Source organism: Carcharhinus amblyrhynchos, chromosome 13, assembly GCF_965287045.1.
Source record: "Carcharhinus amblyrhynchos chromosome 13, sCarAmb.v2.hapA, whole genome shotgun sequence".
NCBI classification, from domain to species: Eukaryota; Metazoa; Chordata; class Chondrichthyes; order Carcharhiniformes; family Carcharhinidae; genus Carcharhinus; species Carcharhinus amblyrhynchos.
The window spans coordinates 24678891-24705209 of NC_137336.1; the positions used below are offsets into that span (position 1 = coordinate 24678891).

At 45.4% G+C, this 26319-nt stretch overlaps 1 protein-coding gene across 2 annotated transcripts in view; it reads left to right on the forward strand.

The window, feature by feature from the left end:
* LOC145351775 (organic cation/carnitine transporter 2-like) overlaps positions 1-26319 on the forward strand; it is an 88649-nt gene that overhangs the window by 20506 nt on the left and 41824 nt on the right. For both annotated transcript variants that reach the window (XM_080201399.1, XM_080201400.1), the window contains exons 3-4: positions 8142-8245; positions 11677-11831. In XM_080201399.1, the coding sequence (XP_080057525.1) occupies positions 8142-8245; positions 11677-11831 (259 nt within the window). The remainder of the gene's footprint in view (positions 1-8141; positions 8246-11676; positions 11832-26319) is intronic.

Below are 26319 nucleotides of genomic sequence, written 5' to 3' on the forward strand. Positions count from 1 at the left end.
AATGCCACATCAGAAGTTATTGCAGAACATGGAAGTTCATGGTGTAGGGTTAACATAATAATGAGACTTGAGGATTGGCTTGCAGGCAGAAAACAGAGAGTATGCATAAATGGATATTTTCTGATTAGCAGGATGTGCCAAGTAGCACAGGACTAGGTACTGAACCTCCGTTTTCTACAATTTGTATCAATGACTTAGATGAAGGAAGAGAAGGCATGATTAGCATAATTTGCAGATAGGTCAGAAAATATGCTGTGAAGAGGACATAAGGAGGCTGCTGATGGGTATATATAGATTGAGTGAGTGAAAGATGCTGTATAATGGGGGAAAATGAGAAATTGTTCACTTGGTTATAAAGAATAAAAAAACAGAATATTGCTTAAATAGAGAGTAGCTGCAGAATTCCAAGGTGCCGATGGATTTAGCTATTCTAGGCCATGAGTCACAAAATGATAGCGTGCAGGTAGAACAAGCAATGGAGAAGGCTAATGTTAACCTTTATTAAGACAGGAATTGAACATAAAAATGAGGATGGATGGTGAGGGGTAACCTGTTTGAAATATGTAAGAACTGAATGGTGTTAGTAAGGTGAACTTTGAAAGAATATTTCCTCATGTAGTTGAGTCCAGAACCAAGGGCACAGGTTTAAAATTAGGGGTCGCCCTTTTAGGATAAAGATTAGGAGATTTTTCTTTCTCAGAAGGTTGTGCAGCTTTGGAACTCTGTCCAAGAACGTAGTGCAGGTGGGGGTGGTGGTAGTGGTGGGGGCCAGCGGGGGTGGGGGAGGGGGGGGGGACACCACTTATCTCCAGCTTCCTGAATATTCACACGTGCACTGAGGTCAGCATATTTTGCATGATCGTAATGCATATCATAGAATCAATACAGTGCAGAAGGAAGCTAGTCAGCCCAATGATTCTGCACCGACCATCTGACAGAGCATCCTACCCAGGCCCTATTCCCGTAACCCCATGAATTTACTGCGCAAATTCCCTCACCCACACACCTTAGTACATGAAGGGACAATTTAGCATGGTCAATCCTCCTAACCCACACATCTTTGGACTATGGGAGGAAACCGGAGCACCCAGAGAAAACACGTACAGACATGGAAGAATGTGCAAACTCCATACAGTTATCCAAGGCTGGAATTGAACCGGTGTCCCTGAAGCTGTGAGGCAGCAGTGCTAACAGGGGAAGGTCATTGAGTATTTTTTTTGGTGGAGTTAGGTAGGTTCTTGTTAAGCAAGGGAATCATAGGCTATTGGGGGTAAATGGGAATGTGGAATTCGAACACAGATCTTATTGACTGGCGGAGAAGGCTTGAGGGGGTCAAATGGCATACCTCTATTCATATTTTGTATGTTCGTATGAGTGGGCAAGCCACCTCAGTAGTGTGCTATGCACTTTGCAGGGCGAAGGGGGCGGGGTGGCAGGATTGGGGGATGGGGTAACCTCTTTAATATAGTACAGCCCTGCTGTGTAAAACACACTACCTTACCTCACCTCTTCCTAAACTGCACAAACACTCTCCAAGCCCATGTGAGAAACACAGCTCACAGTTAAACAATTTAGTCAAGTCAAGTTCTGAAGGAGCAAGATTTTATTTGACGTTCTTGCAAGACCGGGTGTCTAGCGAAATAGGCACACCTCACATAGATTTGCAGCACATTTTATACCTTTTTTACAAGCATTGTGATGGCTTTGCAATGTGATGTTCTCTCCTAATTGGTGGTCCCTGTCCCATCTATGTGTTGACATTCTCCTATTGGCTCAAGGTACCCTAAGTTCCTATCACCTCTACTCCCCATCTAACAATGTCTCCTGTTATCACAAGAGTGCATTAGCAAACTCATCCATCTTATCCAATACTGTTACATGTCCAGTTCAGATTGGCAGTAATCAATCCTTTGCCAACTTAATCACTGCTGTCCCGACTATCTCAGTGACCCCTTCCCCCTTTTATGCTTAGTTGTATAAACAACACATCTTGCAGACCATTTGCTTTTTATAACATGGGCCTCTTACATTCCTGCAGGATGTGGTGTATGCTTCACTGCACATCACATCTCTGATGTTATCTCTATATTACAGGCAGTCTTTTTATTATCCCTAATTATTGCTGTGTTAGCAGCATCGAACCCTATGTCCTATGTTTGTGACTAAACTCACAGTTGTTTCCATAAAGTGGGTTATCAATATGCCTAACTATATCCAATCTATTTAACTTCAAGCTATTTCTCTATGCTCTACAAATATATGTGTTAACAACATCTTTACCTATTGCTCACAGCCCAGACTTACATGGCTCCGGAGTCCATGGGCCTTCTTCCTTGGCTTGCTTGCACTCCAAGCAGTGCCCACTGATGCACACTTGGTGCGGTTGGGGCTGCAGGAGCTGTTGGTTAATCTGATTGTCCAGCAGCTCCTGAGGGTGGGATTTCCTCCACAGTGAGGAGTGGAAGTCCCACTGGTGGCTAGTTTAGCCAGTCCTCAGCCCACTAAGGCCAAGGCATTCAATGAGTCATCTCCACACTGGAGAAGGAGGAGAGGTTGATCCATCTGCCGCTGCTCTCCCCCCACCCACCTTCATGTAATAATGGTCTGTCTCCATAAAGCAGCTTGTGTTCTTCATAAATGAAACACTGTAGCTGCTATAGGCCAGTGTCTTCTGCTTATCAAAAGTGTTCTTTCCAAAAATTTCAAAACATGTCCAGCTGATGACGTTATAAATTAATACACTATGTCTCCATAACAAAAGGAAAAATTAACATTTCTGCCAACTAAGTCTAATGATTCCATCCATTTGAAGTGGTTTGAAGTATTCGTTACAAATCACAAAAAGTGCTTAAATTACATCCTTGTCGCAAAAACATTTTGTATCTTTCTGTCTTTTGCTGCTAATTTTCAACTCTTTTTGTCTGCCACCACTTCAGCTTCCTGGACATTCACGCATGCACTGAGGTCAGCATATTTTGCATGATCATAATGCATATTATAGAATTGCCACAGTGCAGAAGGAAGCTATTCAGCCCAGCGAGTCTGCACTGACCATCTGACAGACCATCCTACCCAGGCCCTATCCCCGTAACCCCATGTATTTACTGTGCTAATTCCCTAACCCACGCATCTTAGTACGTGAAGGGACAACTTAGCGTGGTCAATCCTCTTAACCTACACATCTTTGGACTGTGGGAGGAAACCGGAGCACCCGGAGGAAACACATACAGACATGGGAGAATGTGCAAACTCCACACAGTTACCCAAGGCTGGAATTGAACCGATGTCTGTGGAGCTGTGAGGCAGCGGTGCTAACCACTGTGCCACCATGCTGCCCCTATGATTGTATCTCAGTTGCTCTTGACATGAAGTCAATATGATGAGTGTTGTGTGACTGTTGATGTCCATAATTTCATTCAGTCACCAAATGGGGAGACCCCACTGTTCATTGTTTCTCTTGCAATACAGAACCTGTTTCCCTAGCTCATGGCCAAGTTAATAGCCAGTGGATAGTTTCATGGGTAGCTGAATGTGATCATCCATCAGGATGTTCTTCTAACAGTGATTCTTGGCAAGTAGACTGCAGGCAAAGATCACAGAGGAGTCTGTCCTCACTCAGTGATAAACACACTCTTGCAGTAACCCGAATACCTATTCATTTATATCTTCAGTTCGGGTAGAAGGGAATAACATTTTTCAATTAATATCCATTATTGGGATGTTGATGTGTCTGGAAAGGCCGCATTTAACCCGCTTCCAATTAGTCTGGGAGGTGCTGGGCCTTATTGAGCCATCTCAGAAGCCGTCCCCAGCTTCAGTGCATCCTTCAGTACAATACTCCTGGACCTGGAATGTGTCATTCTGTGATACTCAACTGTGCACAGCTTTCTGCACTGAAGAACCAGTAAGTTTCAGGCAAACGAAAGAGTGTCCTTCAGCAAGTTGATGATCCTCCAGTAGTAGTTAATGCTTGCTTCAGTATGTGTCCTTGGGAACAGTTAATCGAACACAGAATCCTGCATTATAGAGCTACTTGGGACGAACATAGACGAAAATTACTGCATCCCTTTCCAGACATGCTTTGAAAAGGCACATTCCAGAATGAGTTGGACGATGCTTTCATTCTCACTGCAGCCATCTCAAGGACAGCACGCATGGTGTTGAGACATTGATTCCCATCAAAGAAGATTGTACATACTTTTCTACATTCAGGACCTCTCCCTATTGCCCTGTCTCATCTTCCAAACACGTTGAAGAAAAAAATAAACTCTTGTTGTTCACCTTGACTACTTCCCACTTGTGTGTCAGAGACTTAAAGAAGGATTTCACGGTTCTCCAATCCCTTTTAACTTGGTCAGTGTTTTCTGGGGTCAACAGTTTCATATTTAGCTTCCTCTACTCTACCAATCTTCCTGTAGGTGACAATGAGCTAGTACAAGGCAGTTGTCTGGCCTGATGTCAGAAGGTCTAATTGCGAGCCCTCAGGAGACAATTAAGAAACTATCCTGGAACAGGCAGACCGTCTACACAGTGTTCCGTCTGCAGGTTTGCTCAAGAAATCACATTGCTTGGTGTCTTTTATTGCTTTCATCAGGAGCCAGGACTAGTGTCCAATTTTCGCTTGATTCTGTTGAATCATTCAACCAGATCAGTAGGTCGTTGAATTCACTGCCCAGAATGGCCAGCCTGGATGTCTCTAACAACAATGGCCAGTTGTTCATTGTACAGAGCCTGATGTACACATTAGTTAATTGGAGTGGAACATTTTTATGTCCATTGCGAGAAGGAGGCCGACAGCAACCTCCTTAACTTAAGTGATGGAGAAATTTTGCCCCCGCAAGTGAATACTCAGACCAGAGGAGTGATTATCGTTGCTTGCTAACGAGATTGGTGCCCTTTAGGCCACCAGCATGACCTGTATGTGTTGAGGTTTGGTAGTCCACAGTCCTTCAGGAACAGCCGGGTGGCTTTCACTGCCCCAACCTCACAAAACACATTGCACAGTAGCTTTACTGTTATGCTAGTTATTGAAGGCAATTTTTAATCCAAATCATACTGTGTATATTTTACCACTATGGTCCCTCAACACCCATGGTGTTTACAAATTGTTACACTCAAGCCTGGCTGAGATACCTGTCCTATTCTTGAATGGGTGCAATTTTCTACAGGTTAGGAACTATGTAACTACAACGGTTTGGCTTGTCCCGAGATTGTACTATTGCTGCTCTTAATGCAAAAGGAAGTTAATACGCAGCCCAGTTTCATAGGTGATTATCCAATCAGGATTCCTTCACGACTGGGCCAACTCAGTGATCATAGAACATAGAACACTGCAGCACAAACAGGCCCTTCGGCCCACGAGTTGCGCCGATCACATCAACACCTTCCAATCTATAGACCTATCTATAACCCCCAATCCCATTAAACCCCATATACTCATCCAGAAGTCTTTTAAAAGACCCCAGCGAGTTCGCCTCCACCACCACTGACGGCAGCCGATTCCATTCACTCACCACCCTCTGAGTGAAAAACTTACCCCTAACATCACCTCTGTACTTCCCTCCCCGCACCTTAAATCTGTGTCCTCTCGTAGCGACCATTTCAACCCGGGGAAATAGCCTCTGAGAGTCCACCCTATCTATTCCTCTCAACATTTTATAAACTTCTATCAGGTCGCCTCTCAACCTTCGCCTCTCCAGGGAAAAGAGTCCCAGCTCCCTCAACCTATCCTCATAAGGCATGCCTCCCAGTCCAGGCAACATCCTTGTAAATCTCCTCTGTACCCTTTCAATAGCTTCTACGTCTTTCCTATAGTGAGGCGACCAGAACTGCGCACAGTACTCCAAATGAGGCCTGACAAGGGTCTTATAAAGTTGCAGCATTACCTCCCGACTCCTAAACTCAATCCCTCGATTAATGAAGGCCAGTACACCATACGCCTTCTTGACCACCTCCTCCACCTGCAAGGCCGATTTAAGAGTCCTGTGGACCCGGACCCCGAGATCCTTCTGCTCTTCAACGCTACTAAGACTCCTGCCCTTGATAGTGTACTCGTTCATCCCGTTGGTTCTGCCAAAATGGACGACTACACATTTATCCGCGTTGAAGTCCATCTGCCACTTCTCCGCCCATTCCTGCATCCTATCTATGTCCTGCTGCAACTTTTGACATCCTTCCAGACCATCCACAACACCACCAACCTTCGTGTCATCAGCAAACTTGCTAACCCATCCCTCCACTTCCTCATCCAGGTCATTTATGAAAATGACAAACAGCAAGGGTCCCAGAACAGATCCCTGGGGCACTCCACTGGTGACTGACCTCCATTCCGAAAAAGACCCATCCACAACCACTCTCTGCCTTCTGCAGGCAAGCCAGTTCTGGATCCACAAGGCCAAAGGCCCTTGGATCCCATGCCCTCTCACCTTCACAAGATCCTCAGCAAGTAAACCGTGGGGCAAAGATCACACTCAGCCCGACTTGGTGATTACACATTCACTCACCAACAGATCACCCAGTAACAATCAGAGGCCAGAGTACTGACAGATTTAGCCCAGTTAGAATTCAAATTTTACTCTTTGATTATTGTCCATTCTCTGCCATTTATTACCCATCGCCAGTTGACTCGAAGTAGGTGGGTGTTCCTGAACTGCTGCTGATCTAATTGAATAACACGATGGCCAGGGAAGCAACATCAGAAGGTGGCTGATGTGGGACAGGAAAATCAAAGGTCAGACTGGATAAGAACAACAGGTTTCCTTCCTTAAAGGATATTATTGAAGTTATTGTTTTTTAAGATAACACAAGTAGCTTCATGGGCTTTTTTACTGATACTGGGGGGATTTTCCAGGGCAGCTAGCCCCAGTCAGGAATCCCAATGGCTCACTGATTTGGGCAAGAGGGGCAAATCAAGATTCTCACTGGGCACACAACCCATTGCCAGTCTCTCATCTTCCTGTGCCTGTTCCAGTGAGGTGAGTGAGAGCCTGAGCGTTGCTGATTTTACTTGCATTATATTGAATATATTTGCAGCTATATAAAACCTTGGTTAGGCCACATTTGGAGTATTGCATGCAGTTCTGGTCACCACACTACCAGAAGGATGTGGATGCTTTGAAGAAGGTGCAAAGAAGGTTTACCAGGATGTTGTCTAGTCTGGAGGGTTTAGGTTTGAGGAGAGGCTGGATAAACTTGGGTTCCATCTCTCCTCCCTGGAAAGATGGAGGAGACCTGATACAGGTCTGCAAAATTGTGAGAAGCATACACAGGGCAGGATAGTCAGAGGCTTTTTCCCAAGGTGGAAGGGTTGATTACAAGAGGACACAGGTTTAAGGTGAGAGATGGTCAGTTTAGGGGAGATGTGTGGGGAGAGTTTTTCACTCAGAGGGTAGTGGGTGCCTGGAATGCACTGCCAGTTGACGTGATGGAAACAGTCGCATTAGCAATGTTCGAGGTGTATCTTGATAGGCACATCAAACACGACACCCACTCTCCCTGAGCATTGAGGTCTGACCCCTGCCCCCCTCCCCCTACCCCACTCTGGTTCCAATCCCCAACTACCACGACCCAATATCTCCATCACCCCACCCCACTCAAGCCCTCAGTGCCTGATCCCCTCCAATGCTTGATCCCACCCCCCCACCATTCTCCACCACCCCCCCCCCCCCCCCCCCCCCCCCCCCCGCCAACCCACCACCCACCATTTCCCCATCCACTTATTTGACACATTTCTTTCTGGCTGGTCAAACGTCTTTAAACACCACTGCAGCTTTCAACTGAGCTGCTTCAGTGAAGCCGGGGTTGTAAAAGATGGGCTGTTTCTTCCTCCCCTTAGACGGGGCTTCACTTGACACAAGGCCCCTCCCCAGGGGTGGGGCGGGGTGGGGGTGGTGGGGGGAGGCGGGCGGAGGTTGCTCACTGCCCAGCTCTTACCTGTCCTGGGTCAGAAGGTCGGCTAAGCCCGGATTTCAGGGAAGAAACTGGGAGCAGAGTGGCAATCCGACCAATGCTGATTGCTACTCTGAGGAATTTCAGGCCCCTCCTGTTTCCTCCTGTTTTTGACTCCAGTGCAGTGAAATGATTTGCCTGTAATTTTCCTCGAACTATATGTAAGGAGTTTTTCATTTCTCTTTGTATTTCAGTGGGACTTAGTGTGTACCAATAATTGGAAGGGGCCTTTCTCTTTGTCAGTATTTTTCATTGGAGTACTGTTTGGATCAGTTGTTTCGGGACAGTTATCTGACAGGTGAGTTATTTCTTTTTCTTCAATTTGGCCCGACGTTTTAGCCCTACATACCTCACATAGACAGGGCATGTACGGAGTTTAATCTCAGCACCAAGTCTTCATCTCACTGATTCTGCTGCATTCCCAACAAGCACAATTTTAATTCCTGCTTTTCAAGAGACAAATTTTCCATTCTTGCTGGCAGCGGGGTAAAAATCGGAGCATCTCGGTCAAAACTATCATCAGAGAGAAAGTATTCCAAAAAATGAATGGGACTAATGGCTGATAAGGTTGGCACGGTGACACAGTGGTTAGCACTGCTATCACAAGCTCCAGGACCTGAGTTCGATTCTAGCCTTGGGTGACTTTTTTTTAAGAGTTTGCATGTTCTCCCCGTGTCTTTGTGGGGTTGCTCCGGTTTCCTCCCACAGCCCAAAGGTGTGCAGGTCGGAAGGACTCGCCATGCTAAACTTTTCTTGAGTATCCCAAGATGCGTAGGTTAGATGTATTAGCCATGGGGTTAAGGGACAGGGGTACTCTGGCAGAGAGTCAGTGCAGAATCAAAGGTCCGAATGGCCTCTTCTGCACTGAAAGGATTTGATGAATCTAAGTCCTCTGGATCTAGTGTCCTGCACCTTAGGATCCTTAAAGAAGCGGCTACAGAGATAGTGGCTAGAATTATCTGATAGTTCTTGCCAGTGGGATATTCCAATCCCACTGACAGTGAACCCCTGCTATGGGTTTCCCAGTGGCGGGGCACGCGTTCAACAGAAATTGCTGATGACAATATTGGGACCAGAAGATCCCACCACTGGTCAATGGCGGGCCACCTGTACCACCGCTAAATAACAAGCGGGGAGAGGGGTGGTGGGGGGGTGGGCAGGGAAAATTTCCAAAATTGCCTAGATTCCAAAAGGGTTCCCGCAAATTGGAAATCAAAACTGTAATATCTCTATTCGGGAAAGGAACCAGAGTGAAAGCAGGAAGTCATAGAGCAGTTAGCCTCGCATCTATCAATGGAAAATCCTGGAATCCATTATCAAGGAAGTAGTAAGAGGATATTTAGAAAATCAGAATGCAATCGAGTGAGCTCAACCTGGATTTTATGAGCGAGAAGCTGTGTTTTAAAAAGCCTTTTAGCTTCCTTTGAGAATGTAACTCACAAGATTGGTTGTCTCTAATTACTTACCAGCGTCTTCTCAAGGGCTATTAGAGTTGGGCAATAAATGTTGGCCTCATCATGGGATCCACATTCCATGAAAGAATTTTTAAAAATCAATAAACTGATTAACTAACAGGAAACAGAAAGGAGAGATAAATGTATAGTTTTCAGTTTGGGGGTAACACGGTGGTTTGCATTGCTGCCTCGCAGCTCTCAGGACCCCGGTTTGATTCCCGGCTTCAGTCACAGTCTGTGTGGAGTTTGTACCTTCTCCCCGTATCTGTGAAGGTTTCCCAGGTTTCCTTCAGGTGCTTCAGTTTTCTCCCACGATCCAAAGATGTGCTGGTTAGGTGCATTGGCCATGCTAAATTTTCCCTCAGTGTACCCGAACAGGCGCCGGAGTGCGGCGAGTAGGGGATTTTCACAGTAACATCATTGCAGTGTGAATATAAGCCTACTAGCGACTAATCAATAAATTGAAAAAAAACGTAACTATTGGAGCGCCACAGGGATTAGTGCCAGGGTCTCAATGACTTAATGATCTATGTTAAATACTTGTGTGAAATCTATGGTTTCAAAGCTTGTATTTCTTTCCGAGTCAGACCCTAATTGAAAGAGAAACTGAACTTTCTGGCTTCTAAGGATACAAAAGTAAAACTAAAACTTCAGTTTTCTGAAAGAACTGAAGCTGATTGAAACCACAGGTTCTATGGTTCTGTAAGTGTTCATGATGTGGGTATGCCGGCGTTGGACTGACGTAAACACAGTAAAAAGTCTGACAACACCAGGTTTTAGTCCAACCTATTTATTTGATAATATATGCTTTATGCTTTATATGCTCTGTCTGAGGCCAGAACTCTCCATTCACCTGACGAAGAGGGTAACCCCTCGAAAGCTTGCGAGTATATTATCAAATAAATAGGTTGGACTAAAACCTGGTGTTGTCAGACTTTTTACTCTGTAAGTGTTGGCAGATGGGATTAGGTGGGAGTTCAGATGTTCCTAATGCATCGGTGCTACTCAATGGGCCAAAGGGCTTCTTCTGCACTGTATGATTCTATGATTCGAAAAGACACTCAGCCATCTGAACTCTAATTACCCAGTGGTGTAATTGAAAAAAATAAAATTGGATATAAAGGCTGATCCTAGGAGCAGAGTTAAGGGGAAAAAAACTGTTGCTGCTTTAATAATTTTAAATGACCTGATGGACTAACACCAGTCATACAGTGTACAGAGCTGATACTGAGGGTTTAGAGAAAGGTGTTCCTGGTGGATCAATGCCGTCAAGACTGTTGTGGGCAATTGCTGAGGAGGCTCTCCAGAAGTGTGCTATTTTGGTGAAGACTGTGGCCCTGGATCTTGGGTTGTTTGGGACTTGCTGTTAGTTGAGGATTGGTGGTTAAATCTTTGAAGAAAAAGAGCTGGAATTTTACCTGAGGAGGTTTAGTGTTTGAAATATTTTACGGCTGAAACAAGTGCCATGTATGTCCAGTTATGCTGTGAGATCTTTCTGTGGTGTATTTGCTGTTTCAGTGTGTATTTTATCGTCTATATTCTGTAGTTTTGTCTGCTATTTCATGTTGGTTTTGGTTTGATTATAAAAATTCCATTGATTTCTAGTTGGGCCATTTGATGCTTTTGGTTTTTCTTTAGTCTCCAGTTGGGTGGAGGGACCAACAGTATTGTTGACAAGTAAAGATTGGAATGCAAGTTGTGAGGAGGATACAAAGGGTCCTCAAAGAGAAATAGGTAGATGAAGTAAATGAACAACAATTTGGCAGATAGCCATATTGGAAAATGCTGAATTGTCCATTCTGGTGGGAAGAATAGGAAAACAGAATATTACTTATGTTGAGAGAGACTGCAGCATATTGCATTACAGATGAAGGAGCAGCGCTCCAAGAGCTCGTGATTCCAAATAAACCTGTTGGACTTTAACCCAGTGTTGTGAGACTTCCTCCTGTATTTGAGAGAGTACCGATTATGGGTAGGGTTTTCTGTGCCACCAGTGGAAGAAGTGGCCCACCATTGCAACATGATCTTCTGGCCCTGCTGTTGTCCACAGGGTTTCCCATTGTATGCACCCCCTGCCACTGGGAAACTTTTGACTGGAAGATCCCACCAAGGGGAATGGCCAGAACATTCTGGCCATGGCATGTACATAGCATGCAAGTGTACAAATGTGTGCATTCTTAATCATATAAATAACAGTATGCATGTGCTTTTTTTGTATCTTAGTAAGTACTGAGTAGTATATGTAGTCAAAAGACTATTTGCTTCTGCTTTACAGGTTCGGGAGAAAGATCGTTCTGTTTGGAACTATGGGTATACAGACTGGATTCAGCATAATTCAAGCATTCTCCCCAAACTGGGAAATATTCTGCTTTCTGAATTTCATTGTGGGCCTTGGACAGATTTCAAACTATGTAGCTGCCTTTGTTCTTGGTATGTAGCTACAGAATTCCCTCTTTTATTTCCACTGCGTTAGGCCTGTCAATGATTTTGTCACTGTCAGTATGGAACTAAGTTGGCCCAGAGGACTGGTAGAACACCCACGGGATTTGGAGGAGTCATTTTTTTTCTGAAAAAATGGTCCAAAGAATGACCCAAGAATGTTTTGCTCGGCAGTATGAATCAGAGGATCGCTGAATTGTGCAGAAAAAAAATATGAACCTTGATTCACAAAATTCAGTACAATAGCAAAAAAGGCGAGAAAATTACCGCACATTATCAATCAGATCTGAAAATCCCTGGTCTTTCTGGTGCACCAGTTACATTTCTGGTAGGAATGAAGAGCAGCACAATGGTTAGCACTACTGCCCCACAACACCATGGATCCAGACTCAATCCAGGCCTTGGGTTACCGTTTGTGTGGAATTTTCATATCCTCCCTGTGTCTGCGCAGGTTTCCTCTGGGTGCTCCGGTTTCCTCCCACACTCTAAAGATGTGCGAGTTGGGTTGTTTGGCCAAGCTAAATTGCTCCTTAGTGTCAGGGGGACTAGAAGGGTAAATACATGGGGTTCCAGGGTGGGATTGTTGTCAGTGCAGGCTTGATGGGCTAAACTGCCTTGTCCTGCACTGTAGTGATTCCATGAAACTAGGTTGGGATAAAAATTACAATGGATCCTGTTCTAGAGCAGATTATTTTGAGCAGTTTGCTCATGTATTGTGAATATCTGGAACTATATCATTCAAAATATTTGCTGCTTTGAGATCAACTTCTATTTGTAGCTGATTTACTTATTTTATTGTTTCACCTTTTTTTCTGACCACCTTCTTGCTGCTGCAGCAGTGAAATAGTTCTCTATTGTGGCCCTTAGGCCAAGAACCCTTTTTTTCAGGTCTCAGGTCACTCTTTTTACACATTTCTGCATTTTCAAATATAGTAAAAAGTCTGACAACACCAGGTTTTAGTCCAACCGATTTATTTGATAATACTCACAAGCTTTCGAGGTTTCCCTCTTCGTCAGGTGAATGGAGAGTTCTGGCCTCAGACAGAGCATATAAAGCACAGACAGTTTAGAGATTACTGATTAGAATGCGAATCCTTACACCTAACCTGCTGTTCAAGACCTGAAGTGGCTGACAATGTGAGTGGAAGGAGCACTGATCACAGGTTACAGAGATGTGTATTGTCTCCAGACAGTACAGTAAGTGAGGTTTTGCAAACCCAGGCAAGTCACGGGGGTTACAGATAGTGCGACATGAACCCAAGATCCCTGTTGAGACCGTCCTCCTCTATTCTGGACTCACCATGGACTATTCCCCAGAATCAGTTGCATTCTTGGACACACGCATCTCCATTAAGGACGGTCACCTCAGCACCTCACTGTACCGCAAGCCCACAGACAATCTCACAATGCTCCACTTCTCCAGTTTCCACCCTAAACATGTTAAAGAAGCCATTCCCTATGGACAAGCCCTCCGTATACACAGGATTTGCTCAGATGAGGAGGATCGTGACAGACACCTCCAGACCCTGAAAGATGCCCTCATAAGAACAGGATATGGTGCTCGACTCATAGATCGACAGTTTCAATGCGCCACAGCGAAAAACCGCACCGATCTCCGCAGAAGGCAAACACGGGACACAGTGGACAGAGTACCCTTCGTCGTCCAGTACTTCCCCGGAGCGGAGAAGCTACGACATCTTCTCCGGAGTCTTCAACATGTCATTGATGAAGACGAACATCTCGCCAGGGCTATCCCCACACCCCCACTTCTTGCCTTCAGACAACCACACAACCTCAAACAGACCATTGTTCGCAGCAAACTACCCAGTCTTCAGGAGAACAGTGACCACAATTCCACACAACCCTGCCACAGCAACCTCTGCAAGACATGCCGGATCATCGACATGGATACCATCATCACACGTGAGAATACCATCCACCAGGTACATGGTAAATACTCTTGCAACTCGACCAACATTGTCTACCTGATACGTTGCAAGAAAGGATGCCCCGAAGCATGGTACATTGGGGAGACCATGCAGACGCTACGACAACGGATGAATGAACGTCGCTCGACAATCACCAGGCAAGACTGTTCCCTTCCTGTTGGCGAACACTTCAGTGGTCACGAGCATTCAGCCTCTGACCTTCGGGTAAGCATTCTCCAAGGCGGCCTTCACGACACACGACAGCGCAGAGTCGCTGAACAGAGACTGATAGCCAAGTTCCGCACACATGAGGACGGTCTCAACAGGGATCTTGGGTTCATGTCGCACTATCTGTAACCCCCGTGACTGGCCTGGGTTTGCAAAACCTCACTTACTGTACTGTCTGGAGACAATACACATCTCTGTAACCTGTGATCAGTGCTCCTTCCACTCACATTATCAGCCACTTCAGGTCTTGAACAGCAGGTTAGGTGTAAGGATTCGCATTCTAATCAGTAATCTCTAAACTGTCTGTGCTTTATATGCTCTGTCTGAGGCCAGAACTCTCCATTCACCTGACGAAGAGGGAAACCTCGAAAGCTTGTGAGTATTATTAAATAAATCGGTTGGACTAAAACCTGGTGTTGTCAGACTCTTTACTGTGTTTACGCCAGTCCAATGCCGGCATACCCACATCATTTTCAAATATACCCAGTACACCACATTCTATCTTCCTGCAGGATTTGTAAAAGCCAGCTTTCTGCTTCATTTAATGGGAAACTCAACTGTTAATCCATTTTGCACTGTGTTTGCTTTGTCCAGGCTAATCACTTGTGAGAATGTACCTTTGCAAAGTTCAGGATTATACTTTTGAAGCTTTGCATCGACTGAAGTGTTGTTGAATGACTTTGCATTTTATTTGCTTTATTGTTCCACAATTTCACGGAATTTGCCCTTGCACTGATTCTAGTCTTCAATATTTTCAATTCTCAGACCAAGTTAAATTTTATCAATCTGCAGAGACTTGCAAAACCCATATCTTATATATTTCCTGTGTTCTCCACAAATAGCAGATTGTGATACATGTTGTTATTTGTAGCATCACTGGTTCTCTGGGTCAATGTGCCATTTTCCAATTCCGACTAGAAGCCACTTGCATTTTTGCAGTTCATCAAAAAATCCAGTTGATTAAAAATTACCACTAAGATCACTTCCCTGTTCCTGCATACCTGAAATGTTACACGAATCAATTGTTTTATTTGTCAATCCATCTGTGGAATGTAGGTGTCGCTGGCAAGACCAGCAATTATCCCCATCCTTAATCTTCCTTGATAAGGTGGTCGTGAGCTGTCTTCCCGAACTACTGCAATTTAGATGGCGCACCCACAGTGCTACTAAGAAAGAAGTTCCAGGATTTTGATCCCATGACAGTAAAGGAACAGTGAAGTAGATCCAAATTAGGATGGTACGTGGTTTGGAGGGGAACTTGCAAGGAATGGTGTCATCATGCATTTGCTGCCCTTGTAGATAATTGAGGTCATGGGTTTGGAAAATGTAACTCAAGATGCTTTGGCGAGTTTCTGCAGTGTATCTTGTAGATGGTACACACTGCTGCGGTGGAGGGTGTGAATATTTAAGTTGGTGGATGGGGTGCCAATCAAACAGCTTGTTTTCTCCTGAATGGTACTGAGCTTGTTGAGTGTCATTGGAGCTGAACTCATCCAGGTAAACGGAGATTATTCCATCATACTGCTGACCTATATTTTGGACAGGCTTCACCTCAGTATTCCGAGCTTCTGACCACTCTTGCAGCCACTGTATTTAAATGACTGGTTTAGCTCAGTTTTTGATCAATGGTGATTCCCAGCATATTGATATGGGGGATTCAGAAATGTTAATGCCATTGAATGTCGTGGGGTAATGAAGAGATTGCCTCCTGTTGGAGGTGATCAATGCCTGGCACTTGTGTGGCACAAATATTACTCACCACTTTTCAGTCCAAGCCTGAATATTGTCCAGGTCATGCAGCGTATTGGCAATAACTGAGGAGTCATTAATATCTGAGGAATTGTGAATGATACTGAACGTTGTGCAAACTTAAGCAAACATCCCCATTTCTGATCTTATGATGGAGGCAGTGGCACAGTGGTATTGTCCTTGGACTATTAATCCAGAGACCCAGGGTAATGCTCTGTGGATCTGGATTTGAATTCCACTGTGGAAGATGATGAAATTTGAACTCAATAAAAGCCTGAGTCCATTGTCAATTTTCATAAAAGCCCACCTGGTTCACTCATGTCCTTTCAGGAAGGACATCTACCATCCTTACCAGGCCTGGTCCACATGTGACTCTGGATCCACAGCAGTGTGGTTAACTTTTAAAATGCCCTCTGAAGAAGCCACTCAGTTCAGGGTCAAGTAGGGATGGGCAATAAATGCTGACCCAGCAAGTGGCACCCAGATCCCAAGAGTGACTGAAAAAGAAGCTGTTGAAATCCATTGGGCTTGAGACACTACCTTGAGGAATTCCTGCAGCAATGTCCTAGACTGAGATGACAGCTTCCAACAGCCATTTTCCTTTGTGTTAGGTATGACTCAATGAAGGAGAGCTTTCCCCTTGATTTCCATGAACTTCATAGAATGCCAACAGTGCAGAAAAGGCCATTCAGCCCATCAGGTTTGCATTGAGTCTCTAAAAGAGCTTCCCAGCCAGGTCTAGATGGCCTACTCCTGCTCCTATTTCTTATGTTCTTATGTCTTCCCCTTTGCTCTATCCTCATGACCCAGCACATTTACCATGGCTAATCTACCCAAGCACATCTTGGGACACTGAAGGGCAATTTAAACCTACACGCCTTTGGACTATGGAAAAAAACTGGAGCAACCCCATAAAGACATGATAGGAATATGCAAACTTCTTACAGTCACCCAAGGCTGGAATTGAACCTGGGTCCCAAGCACTGTGAGGCAGCACTGCTAACCACTGTGCTACCAAGCAGTTTTGCCTCTATGATAATACGCTCAGTTAAACACTTCCCTTTATGAGTTCAGTTCTTTGCTCATTTGTTGGATCAAGACTGTAATGCTGTCAGCCTGCCTGTGGGAAATGCTGATGCTTTCAGCACTCATTCGGAGAAACTGATTTCAATGCTTCACAGGTGGTTTGATCTCCAACATTTTTTAGAAGTCATTTTATGCCTTGTTCTTAACTTACTTTTGTCTGATTTTCGCTGCAGCATGGGAGCAACTTATGCAGCTATGCATGTGTCTCTTGCGTAGAGCAAGAGACATGGACACCAATGGCAGCAACACAAGCAACCCCAGGAGCAGCAGCTACCTGCTCTTTAACCACATTCTACAGCACGGAACAGAGGGGAAAAGCACAGAGCTCAGGTTTGAAGAAGGCAATAAATAGTCTTAACTCAGGGTATAGAGGATGTCTTTCCCAACATGATGGAGCAATAGCACCTCAGAAGGCTTCTGCTTTCACGTTGGATCTTTGCTGATATCTACAGCTTTCATGAACAAAGTCTCCTCCCATGAGGGTCAAGTGGCCATTAAGGTCATCACAGCCTTGACTTTCTTCACCTCGTGCTTTTTCTATGGTTCTGCTGATGACACGTCCAAGATTTCAAAATCAGCTGACTGATGTTGTCATTCTTATCTAATTGAGAGTTAGGAGAGCAGCCAGACAGATAAGGCTCTTGCATTTGCTTAACATTTCTGGATTCCCACAGGTACAGAAAATCATAGAATGAGGCCGTCAAGGCATAATCACCAACCGATGGAAACAGCAGCATAGTGGGCACATTACCAGACTTGTTATCTAGGGCGAGGACTAATGCTTCAGATACGTGATTTGAAACCCCACCACAGTCACTGGGGAACTCAAATTCATTTAATTAATAAGAACAAACAAAGAACAAAGGAAATTACAGCACAGGAGCAGGCTCTTCAGCCCTCCAAGCCTGCACTGACCATGCTACCCAACTGAACTAAAACCCTTCCGGGGATTATATCCCTCTATTCCCATCCTATTCATGTATTTGACGATAAATCTGGAATAACATGCTCGTCTCACCAATAGTAATTAAGAAATGACCAGATTGTTCTAAAAACCCATTTGGTTGACTAATGTGTTTCAAGTGAGGAAATCCGCAGTTGTTGCCGGTCTGGCCTACATGTAATCCTAGACTCGCAGCAATGCGGCTAACTCCTAATTGCTCTCTGAATCTTTCCAGCTATGTTCGCATCTCAGGAACAATTTTAAAACCTTGATGGGGAATTTTCTCTCCTGTTTTCAGCAGGCTGGAAAACAGTGGGATTCAGCAGACAGGTTTAATGCCAGCATTTTCCCAGTGACGTGGCCCCTGCCCCTCCATCAATTAGGTTATGGTGTTCCAGCTATGAAAGGCGAAGAATCCCATCACCATACATTTAAATATCATCAGTGGGCTTCCCCACTGTATTATTCTCCCCCAGGAAGCATGGCTGTGTTTACAACAGGTCTGGACTAATAGGGACCTGGCATATTGTCCCTGCCGTTAAGTACAGCCCACCAGGGTCATGCCCAGGCAGTTTCCTGGTACTGCATCCAGGGGGCAGATTTGGGGCATTATTAGGGTGAGAGGCTTCTGTTGAGTAGGTTCAGAGTGGGGAGTAGTGGTTAAGTATCGCCTCAAGTATTTGTTAATTGGTGACATGTTAGGAATAGTGGATGTCCACAGGTTTTTGAGCCCATGTATCCAAATAACCATATGTAATAGTCGCGTACAAATACTAATCACAAAGGCTTACAAAGGTGTTGGCTTTGATATCTGGCAGGCCAAACTATAAATGGGAAGAGGTTTTTCTATAATCAGACAAAGCCGTTATTCAATCACTAGCGTACATTATACAGCTTTGGACAGCTGCACCTTAGAAAGAATATCTTGTTGTTGAAAGGATTATGCAGAGATTAATTTGCATGTGAGCTAGAATGCCAAGGGTTAACTAAGTTAGGGTTGTATTCCCTGGGATATGGAAGGTTAAGGGGGAATTTGGTTATGTTATTTTCAGATTTTGAAAGGATTTGTAAAAAAAACGTATTCTGCAGGTGGAGCATGAGGACATCAACTTTAAAACTGGAGCCAAGGCAATTGTGCAAAAGTTAGGGGTGGCATGGTAGCAACAGTGGTTAGCACTGCTGCTTCACAGCTCCTGGGTTCGAATCCTAGCTTGGGTCACTGTATGTGTGGAGTTTGCACATCCTCCCTGTGTCTGTGTGGGTTTCTTCTAGGTGCTCCGGTTTCCTCCCACAGTCCAAAGATGTATGGGCTAGTTGATTGGCCATGTTGAATTACCCCTTAGTGTCCCAGGATGCATAGGTTAGAGGGATTGGTGGGTAAATATAGGGAGGTAGGGATTGTTGTTGGTGCAGACTCGATGGGCCAAATGGCCTCTTCCTGCACTGTAGGATTCTTCTATCATTAAACAAAAAGTTCTCCATACAAAATATGGCAGAAACAGGAAACTTGTTCCCAAAAATCGGGAGTAAATCCCCAATCAATTAATGATTTTAAATTGGAGATCAGTAGATCTTTGCGATCCAGGGGTGTTGAGGGATACGAATTTAGGGATTAGGTTACAGATTGCTTATCTTATTGAATGTCACGGACACCGACTTGAGTGTCAGAACATTGTTTGCTGGAGCAGACGAGGAAGGAGCATCAGAGAGAAAGCTAAGACTTTACCTGTTAAAAACCTGTTTAAAATAAGTTTAAAGCACTTTGTTCTTTGTAGAACTGTTTAAAGCATTTACTTATTGTATTTACTGCTTTAAGAATTGTGAGGGAGTGATTATCAGGCAGTTGTGGCCCATCAGCTTTAATTATCAAGTGTCCACACGGTGAAGCCTTACATTGTTTGCTGGAGCAGACGAGGAAGGAGCATCAGAGAGAAAGCTAAGACTTTACCTGTTAAAAACCTGTTTAAAATAAGTTTAAAGCACTTTGTTCTTTGTAGAACTGTTTAAAGCATTTACTTATTGTATTTACTGCTTTAAGAATTGTGAGGGAGTGATTATCAGACAGTTGTGGCCCATCAGCTTTAAATCAGCGCCAAGTTTAAAAGGAGGCCTGGTGTAGATAGCGGGCAGCGTCGGAGCGGGCAGCGGAGTGAGAGGGAAGCAGAGTGAGCTATTAGGGCTTAATATCAAAAAGGGCTGGAAGGTAAAAAGGCCAGGTGGAAAGAACAAGGAAAAAAAAAATTTTTTTCAAAACTACTACAGCTAAAAACAAGGAAAAAATTTTTTCCCACAACAAATTATATTGAATAATGGAGGGGCATGTGATGTGCGGTTCCTGTATGATGTGGGAACTGGTGGACCCCAGGGTCCTTCCCAGTGGCCATGTCTGCAGTAAGTGCAGGTTGCTGGAGGAGCTCCAGCTCAAGGTGGATGAGCTGGCCTCTGAGCTACAGACACTGAGGCTCATCAGGGGGAGAGAGGGTGTCATTGTCAATGGGGTGCAAGTGACATCCACCCCCCCTAGACTGTCTAAATCTAAGGGTCAGGAACAAAAGGGGGCTGCTGGGAGGAGGAAGGGGGGTGAGGAGCGGAGGCCTCAGCCTCTTAATCTGCATAACAGGTTTGAGGTTCTTGCTTCCAGTCTGGAAGAGGACGAGGCAGGTGAGGTTGGTGAGCAAACTGCACACGGTACAGTGATGCAGCAGGACATAGGCAAAGAGAAGGGGAAAAGGAACGTAGTAGTGATTGGAGATAGTGGGGTGAAGGGTATTGACACTGTCCTTTGTCACAATGACAAAGTGCACAGAAGGGTGTGTTGTCTGCCTGGTGCTCGGGTACAGGATGTCGCAGCTGGGCTGCAGAGGAATCTGGAGTGGGAGGGTGAGAACCCAGTTGTGGTGGTACATGTGGGTGCCAGCGACGTAGGCAAAGTGCGGACTGAGGATCTGGGGAGGGAGTATGAGAAGCTGGGAATGGAATTAAAAAGTAGAACCGACAAGGTGGTCTTCTCTGGGCTACTGCCTGAACCGAGTGCAGACGGGTGTAGGGTTGACAGGATAAAGGAAGTGAATGGGTGGCTCAGAGATTGGTGTGGGAGGAATGGGATCGAATTTATGGGGCATTGGCACCAGTATTGGGGTAGGTGGGACTTGTTCGGGCGGGATGGGGTTGGTCTGAATCGTGCTGGGACCAGAGTGCTGGCGAATCGAGTAAAGAGGACTGTAGACAGGGCTTTAAACTAATTAGGGGGGGGGAGGGTGCGAGGGTAGGTGATGTTAGGAGGTCTACAGTTAAGGATAGGGTACAGGTAAGGGAGGAGGCTGAGGATGTCCCAAGTGGTGGCGTTACGGCAAATAGGGTCCAGAAGAAGGCTGGGATGAAAGCGCTTTATCTGAATGCACGAAGCATTCGGAATAAAGTGGATGAGCTGGTGGCGCAGATCGACACAAATGGATACGATCTGGTGGCCATTACAGAGACGTGGCTGCAAGGTGACAGGGACTGGGAGATGAATGTACAGGGCTATCAAGTGTTTAGGAAGGATAGGCAGGAGGAAAGAGGGGGTGGCGTAGCTCTGCTGATTAAGGACAGCATCAAGGTGGTAGCAAGGGATGATATTGGAGCCAAAGAGCAGAAAGTGGAATCGTTGTGGGTGGAGATTAGGAACAGCAAAGGGAGGAAGACGCTGGTGGGTGTCGTCTATAGGCCCCCGAATAATGATCTGGAGGTGGGGCGGGCTGTTAACGCGCAAATAAGTGCGGCGTGCAGGAATGGGACGGCAGTAGTTATGGGGGATTTCAATCTGCATATTGATTGGTCGACCCATGTTGGACGAGGTGGGCTCGAGGAGGAGTTCTTGGAATGCTGCCGGGATAGTTTCCTGGAACAGTGTGTGTTGGAGCCGACGAGGGAGCGAGCTATCTTGGATCTGGTGCTATGTAATGAGGCGGGTAGAATTAGGGACCTTGAGGTGAAGGATCCTCTTGGAGAGAGTGATCATTGTATGGTGGAGTTTCTGTTGCAGATGGAGGAGGAGAAAGTGGGTTCCCGGACACGTGTCCTTTGTTTGAATAGAGGGGAGTATGGTAGGATGAGAGAAGAATTGGCGAATGTGGACTGGGGGAGCGCGTTGGAAGGTAGGTCTGCTGAGGAGCAGTGGAGGATCTTTAAGGAGATCTTTCTTGGTGCTCAGCAGAAATTTATTCCGATGGTTAAAAAGGACAGTAGGAAGAGAGGTAATAAGCCGTGGATAACGAAGGAGGTGAAGGAAAGTGTTAAATTAAAAGCGGAGGAATTTAGAGTAGCTAAGAGCAGTGGGCGAGAAGAGGATTGGGAAAGGTTTAAATGTCAACAAAGATTGACAAAAAAGTTGATAAAGGAGGGTAGAAGAAGCTATGAAGCTGGGCTAGCGCTTAATATAAAAAAGGATAGCAAGAGTTTTTATCAATATATAAAAAGGAAGAGGCTGGCTAGGGTGAACGTTGGTCCCTTAGCGGATGAGAAAGGGGACCTAGTGGTAGGGGATGGGGATATGGCTAAGGTCTTGAATAACTTTTTTGTTTCTGTCTTCACGGAGGAGGACGTGAATAATTTGCCGGGTGTTAGCGATGGAAAGGTGGTAGGACTGGAGGGTCTTAATGACATTACTGTTACTAGAGAGGTGGTGCGCGACAGACTGGAGGGGCTGATTGTGGACAAGTCCCCAGGACCGGATGGAATGCATCCGAGGGTTCTGAAAGAAATGGCGGAGGTGATAGTGGATGCCTTGGTGGTTATTTTCCAGACGTCGCTGGATTCCGGGGAAGTGCCGGAGGATTGGAAAACGGCTAATGTTACGCCGTTGTTTAAGAAGGGTGCCAGGCAAAAGGCGGGGAATTACAGGCCGGTTAGTTTAACGTCTGTGGTAGGTAAAATGTTAGAATCCGTCATTAAGGAGGAAATTGCGAGGCATCTTGAAGGGAATTGCTTGATAGGGCAGACGCAACACGGTTTCATTAAAGGGAAGTCGTGTCTGACAAATTTACTGGAGTTCTATGAGGATGTGTCTAGGGCGGTGGATAGAGGAGAGCCGGTGGATGTGGTCTTTCTGGATTTTCAGAAGGCGTTTGATAAGGTACCTCACAAGAGGTTACTGCAGAAGGTCAGAGGACATGGAGTTGGGGGTAGGGTGTTAGCGTGGATAGAGGATTGGTTGTCAAATAGGAGGCAGAGAGTGGGGGTCAATGGGTGCTATTCGGATTGGCGGTTGGTGACTAGTGGGGTGCCCCAGGGGTCGGTGCTGGGGCCTCAGCTATTTACCATTTATATAGATGATCTGGAGGAGGGAACCGAGTGTAGGGTGTCGAAATTTGCTGATGACACCAAGATTGGGGGAAAGGCAAATTGTGCGGAGGGTGTGGAGAGTCTGCAGAAGGATCTAGATAGGCTGGGCGAATGGGCCAGGAAATGGCAAATGGAATTTAATGTTGGCAAGTGTGAGGTGGTCCACTTTGGTAGGAAGAATGGTAGGAAGGACTATTACTTACGGGGCGAAAAACTGCAGCAGGCGACGGTGCAGAGGGACCTCGGGGTCCTTGTGCATGAGTCGCAAAAACCCAGCCTGCAGGTGCAGCAGGTGGTCAGGAAGGCGAATGGGATGCTGGCCTTCATAGCGAGGGGGATTGAATATAAAAGTAGGGAGGTCTTGCTGCAGCTGTATAGGGCATTGGTGAGGCCGCAGCTGGAGTACTGTGTGCAGTTTTGGGCGCCGCACCTGCGCAAGGATATTTTGGCCTTGGAGGGAGTGCAGAGGAGGTTTACTAGGCTGATACCGGAGTTGAGGGGGTTGAGCTATGAGGAGAGGCTGAATAAACTAGGCTTGTACTCGTTAGAGTTTAGAAGAATGAGGGGAGATCTCATTGAGACGTATAAGATGATGAATGGGATGGATAGGATAGAGGTGGAAAGACTCTTCCCGCTCAAAAAAGACAGTAGGACTAGGGGGCACAGCCTCAAGATAAAGGGGGGGCGGTTCAGAACGGAGTTGAGGAGGAACTTCTTCACTCAAAGGGTGGTGAATCTCTGGAATTCTCTGCCCGTTGAAGTGGTGGAGGCTGCCTCGCTAAATATTTTTAAGAAGCGGGTTGATGGGTTTTTGATAAGAGAGGGGATTAAGGGTTATGGGGAGAGGGCGGGAAAGTGGAACTGAGCCACGACAGATCAGCCATGATCTTATTGAATGGCGGGGCAGGCTCGAAGGGCCAGATGGCCTACTCCTGCTCCTATTTCTTATGTTCTTATGTTCTAATTCCACCACCCCACCCACCATGGAATCGGAGTTGGTGAGGGGCAGACAATGGAAATGTCCGTTGACCTCAGGCGGGATTTCCCTGTCTCGCTTGAGCGAGGCCCTAAAATTCCGTCCCACGGAGGGGTTGAATAGCTGACTTCTGTTCCGATATCCCTGCGCTCACAGTTGTCTAAATGCTGTGTAAGATGATGGGTGTTTTTATTGTCCCGAACTAAATTCCACATGTGAAAATTAAACACAACCCACTACAATTTAACAATCAATCACCCAGACTTCACTAACACATCAAACCCCTGAACATAAACAATACTCATTCTGCTGAGCAGCACATTCCCGATGGCATTCTTTTACTGTGAGAAAATCGTTGCAGTCATAGTTTAAGTTTCGCATGTTTGGTCTTTCATGCTGTTGTGAGAGGGTCATTTATTTGTTTAATTTGCAAATTACATAAACATCCATTTATATTTCTCTTTTTCCACAGAGGTTATTGTTCTAATGCCTGCCTCTGGCCTCTAGCTAATCTTCGCCCACCCCTGATTAGTGCATGGGCACTCATTAACATAGGTTGACATCGATACTCTTTTAAATACTGTTCTTATTTCAGGGAATTATGTTAACAGCAGGCGTACACCCTGTATGGAAGCAATTTAAACTGTCAAACTCCTTCGATTCTTCAGCATCAAATCAAAGGAAGCGTCATCCACCCATTTCTATTCGCAAACATGGCAGCTGGTGGAGGAGATGCATCGCCAAGGGTGGTTCAGCATTGCCCACGCCCCCCCCCCACCTTCTGCCTGAATGATAGAGTGGTGCATTTCCATTTCGATAGCAGAAATAAGACTGGCCTAGGGCTTAACAAAAATATTCTTTCCTCTTTGATTCTGTGTGTTCAGTTGGGCAAACACCAGCCTCTGGAATTGACTTCCTTTCCCATGTGAAAATTTGTATAACGGCACCAATTCCAATTTACAGCTTTTTCAGTTCTGCTGAGATCTTAAGGTTTAAGTTTATTTATTAGTGTCACAAGTAGGCTTGCATTAACACTGCAATGAAGTTACTGTGAAAATCCCATAGTCGCCATCTGTTCGGGTAATACTGAAGGAGAACTTACAGTGGCCAATGCACCTAACCAGCACATCTTTCGGACTGTGGGCAGAAACCGAAGTATCCAAAGGAAACCCACATAGACACGGGGAGAGAGTGTGCAGACTCTACGCAGACAGTGACCCAAGCCAGAAATCGAACCCAGGTCCCTGAAGCTGTGAAGCAGCAGTGTTAACCACAGCCCTACTGTGCTGCCCATAAGGTGGAACTTCCCACAGGAGACCATTAGCTCCCCTGAATAGATCACCCTGATGTGTGGACCAGGTCGGGTAGAAAACACACTTACAGCAAATTTACAGGTACATGGATTTGAATCCTGGCAAAACTGGATGTTTTCCAAAGTTCCAAACATCCATGCGGACCCAGATCTCCCACTTGCCTCTTCTGCAATCCAAGAATTTCAGTGTCGTGCACAACAACGAGATCCCAGACTTAATCCATACTTTATGGTGAATTCCGTGATTTGAGTCATAGTCGTCAGGCAGATATTACAATTGACTTCTGACTTTCCAGACCAAAGATTGAGAAAAATTGGACAAGAAATCCTTACACACACATTAAAAGTTTATTTATTAATGTCACAAGTAGGCTTACATTAACACTGCAATGAAATTACTGTGAAAATCCACTCTCCGGCGCCTGTTTGGATACACTAAGGGAGAATTTAGCATGGCCAATGCACCTAATCATGTCTTTCAAGCTGTGGGAGGAAACCAAAGCACGTGGAGGAAACGCGGAGAAAGTACAGACCAGTTTCTTGCCCCAGATTACTTCTTCAGGCTAACATTCACTGACACACTGTGGGGACATCCTGTTAAACTAAATAAGAAGACTAAAGCTTGAAAATCACAAATTTTGACAGTAGCCTCAGTGCTCTCAAATACTCACTGACAGCTGACTGTTCCATACACTCTAATATCCACAAACATTGCTATTACCATAAAATCCCTACAGTGCCGAATAAGGCCATTTTACCCATCAAGTTTGCATCAACTCCCTAAAAGAGCTTCTTACCCAGGCCCATTACCCCCGTATCCCTGTAACCATGAGCATTTACCACACTAATCCACCTAGCTTGCACATCTGTGACACTCAAGGGCAATTTAGCCTGGGCAATCCATCTAACCTGAATATCTTTGGATTATGGGAAGA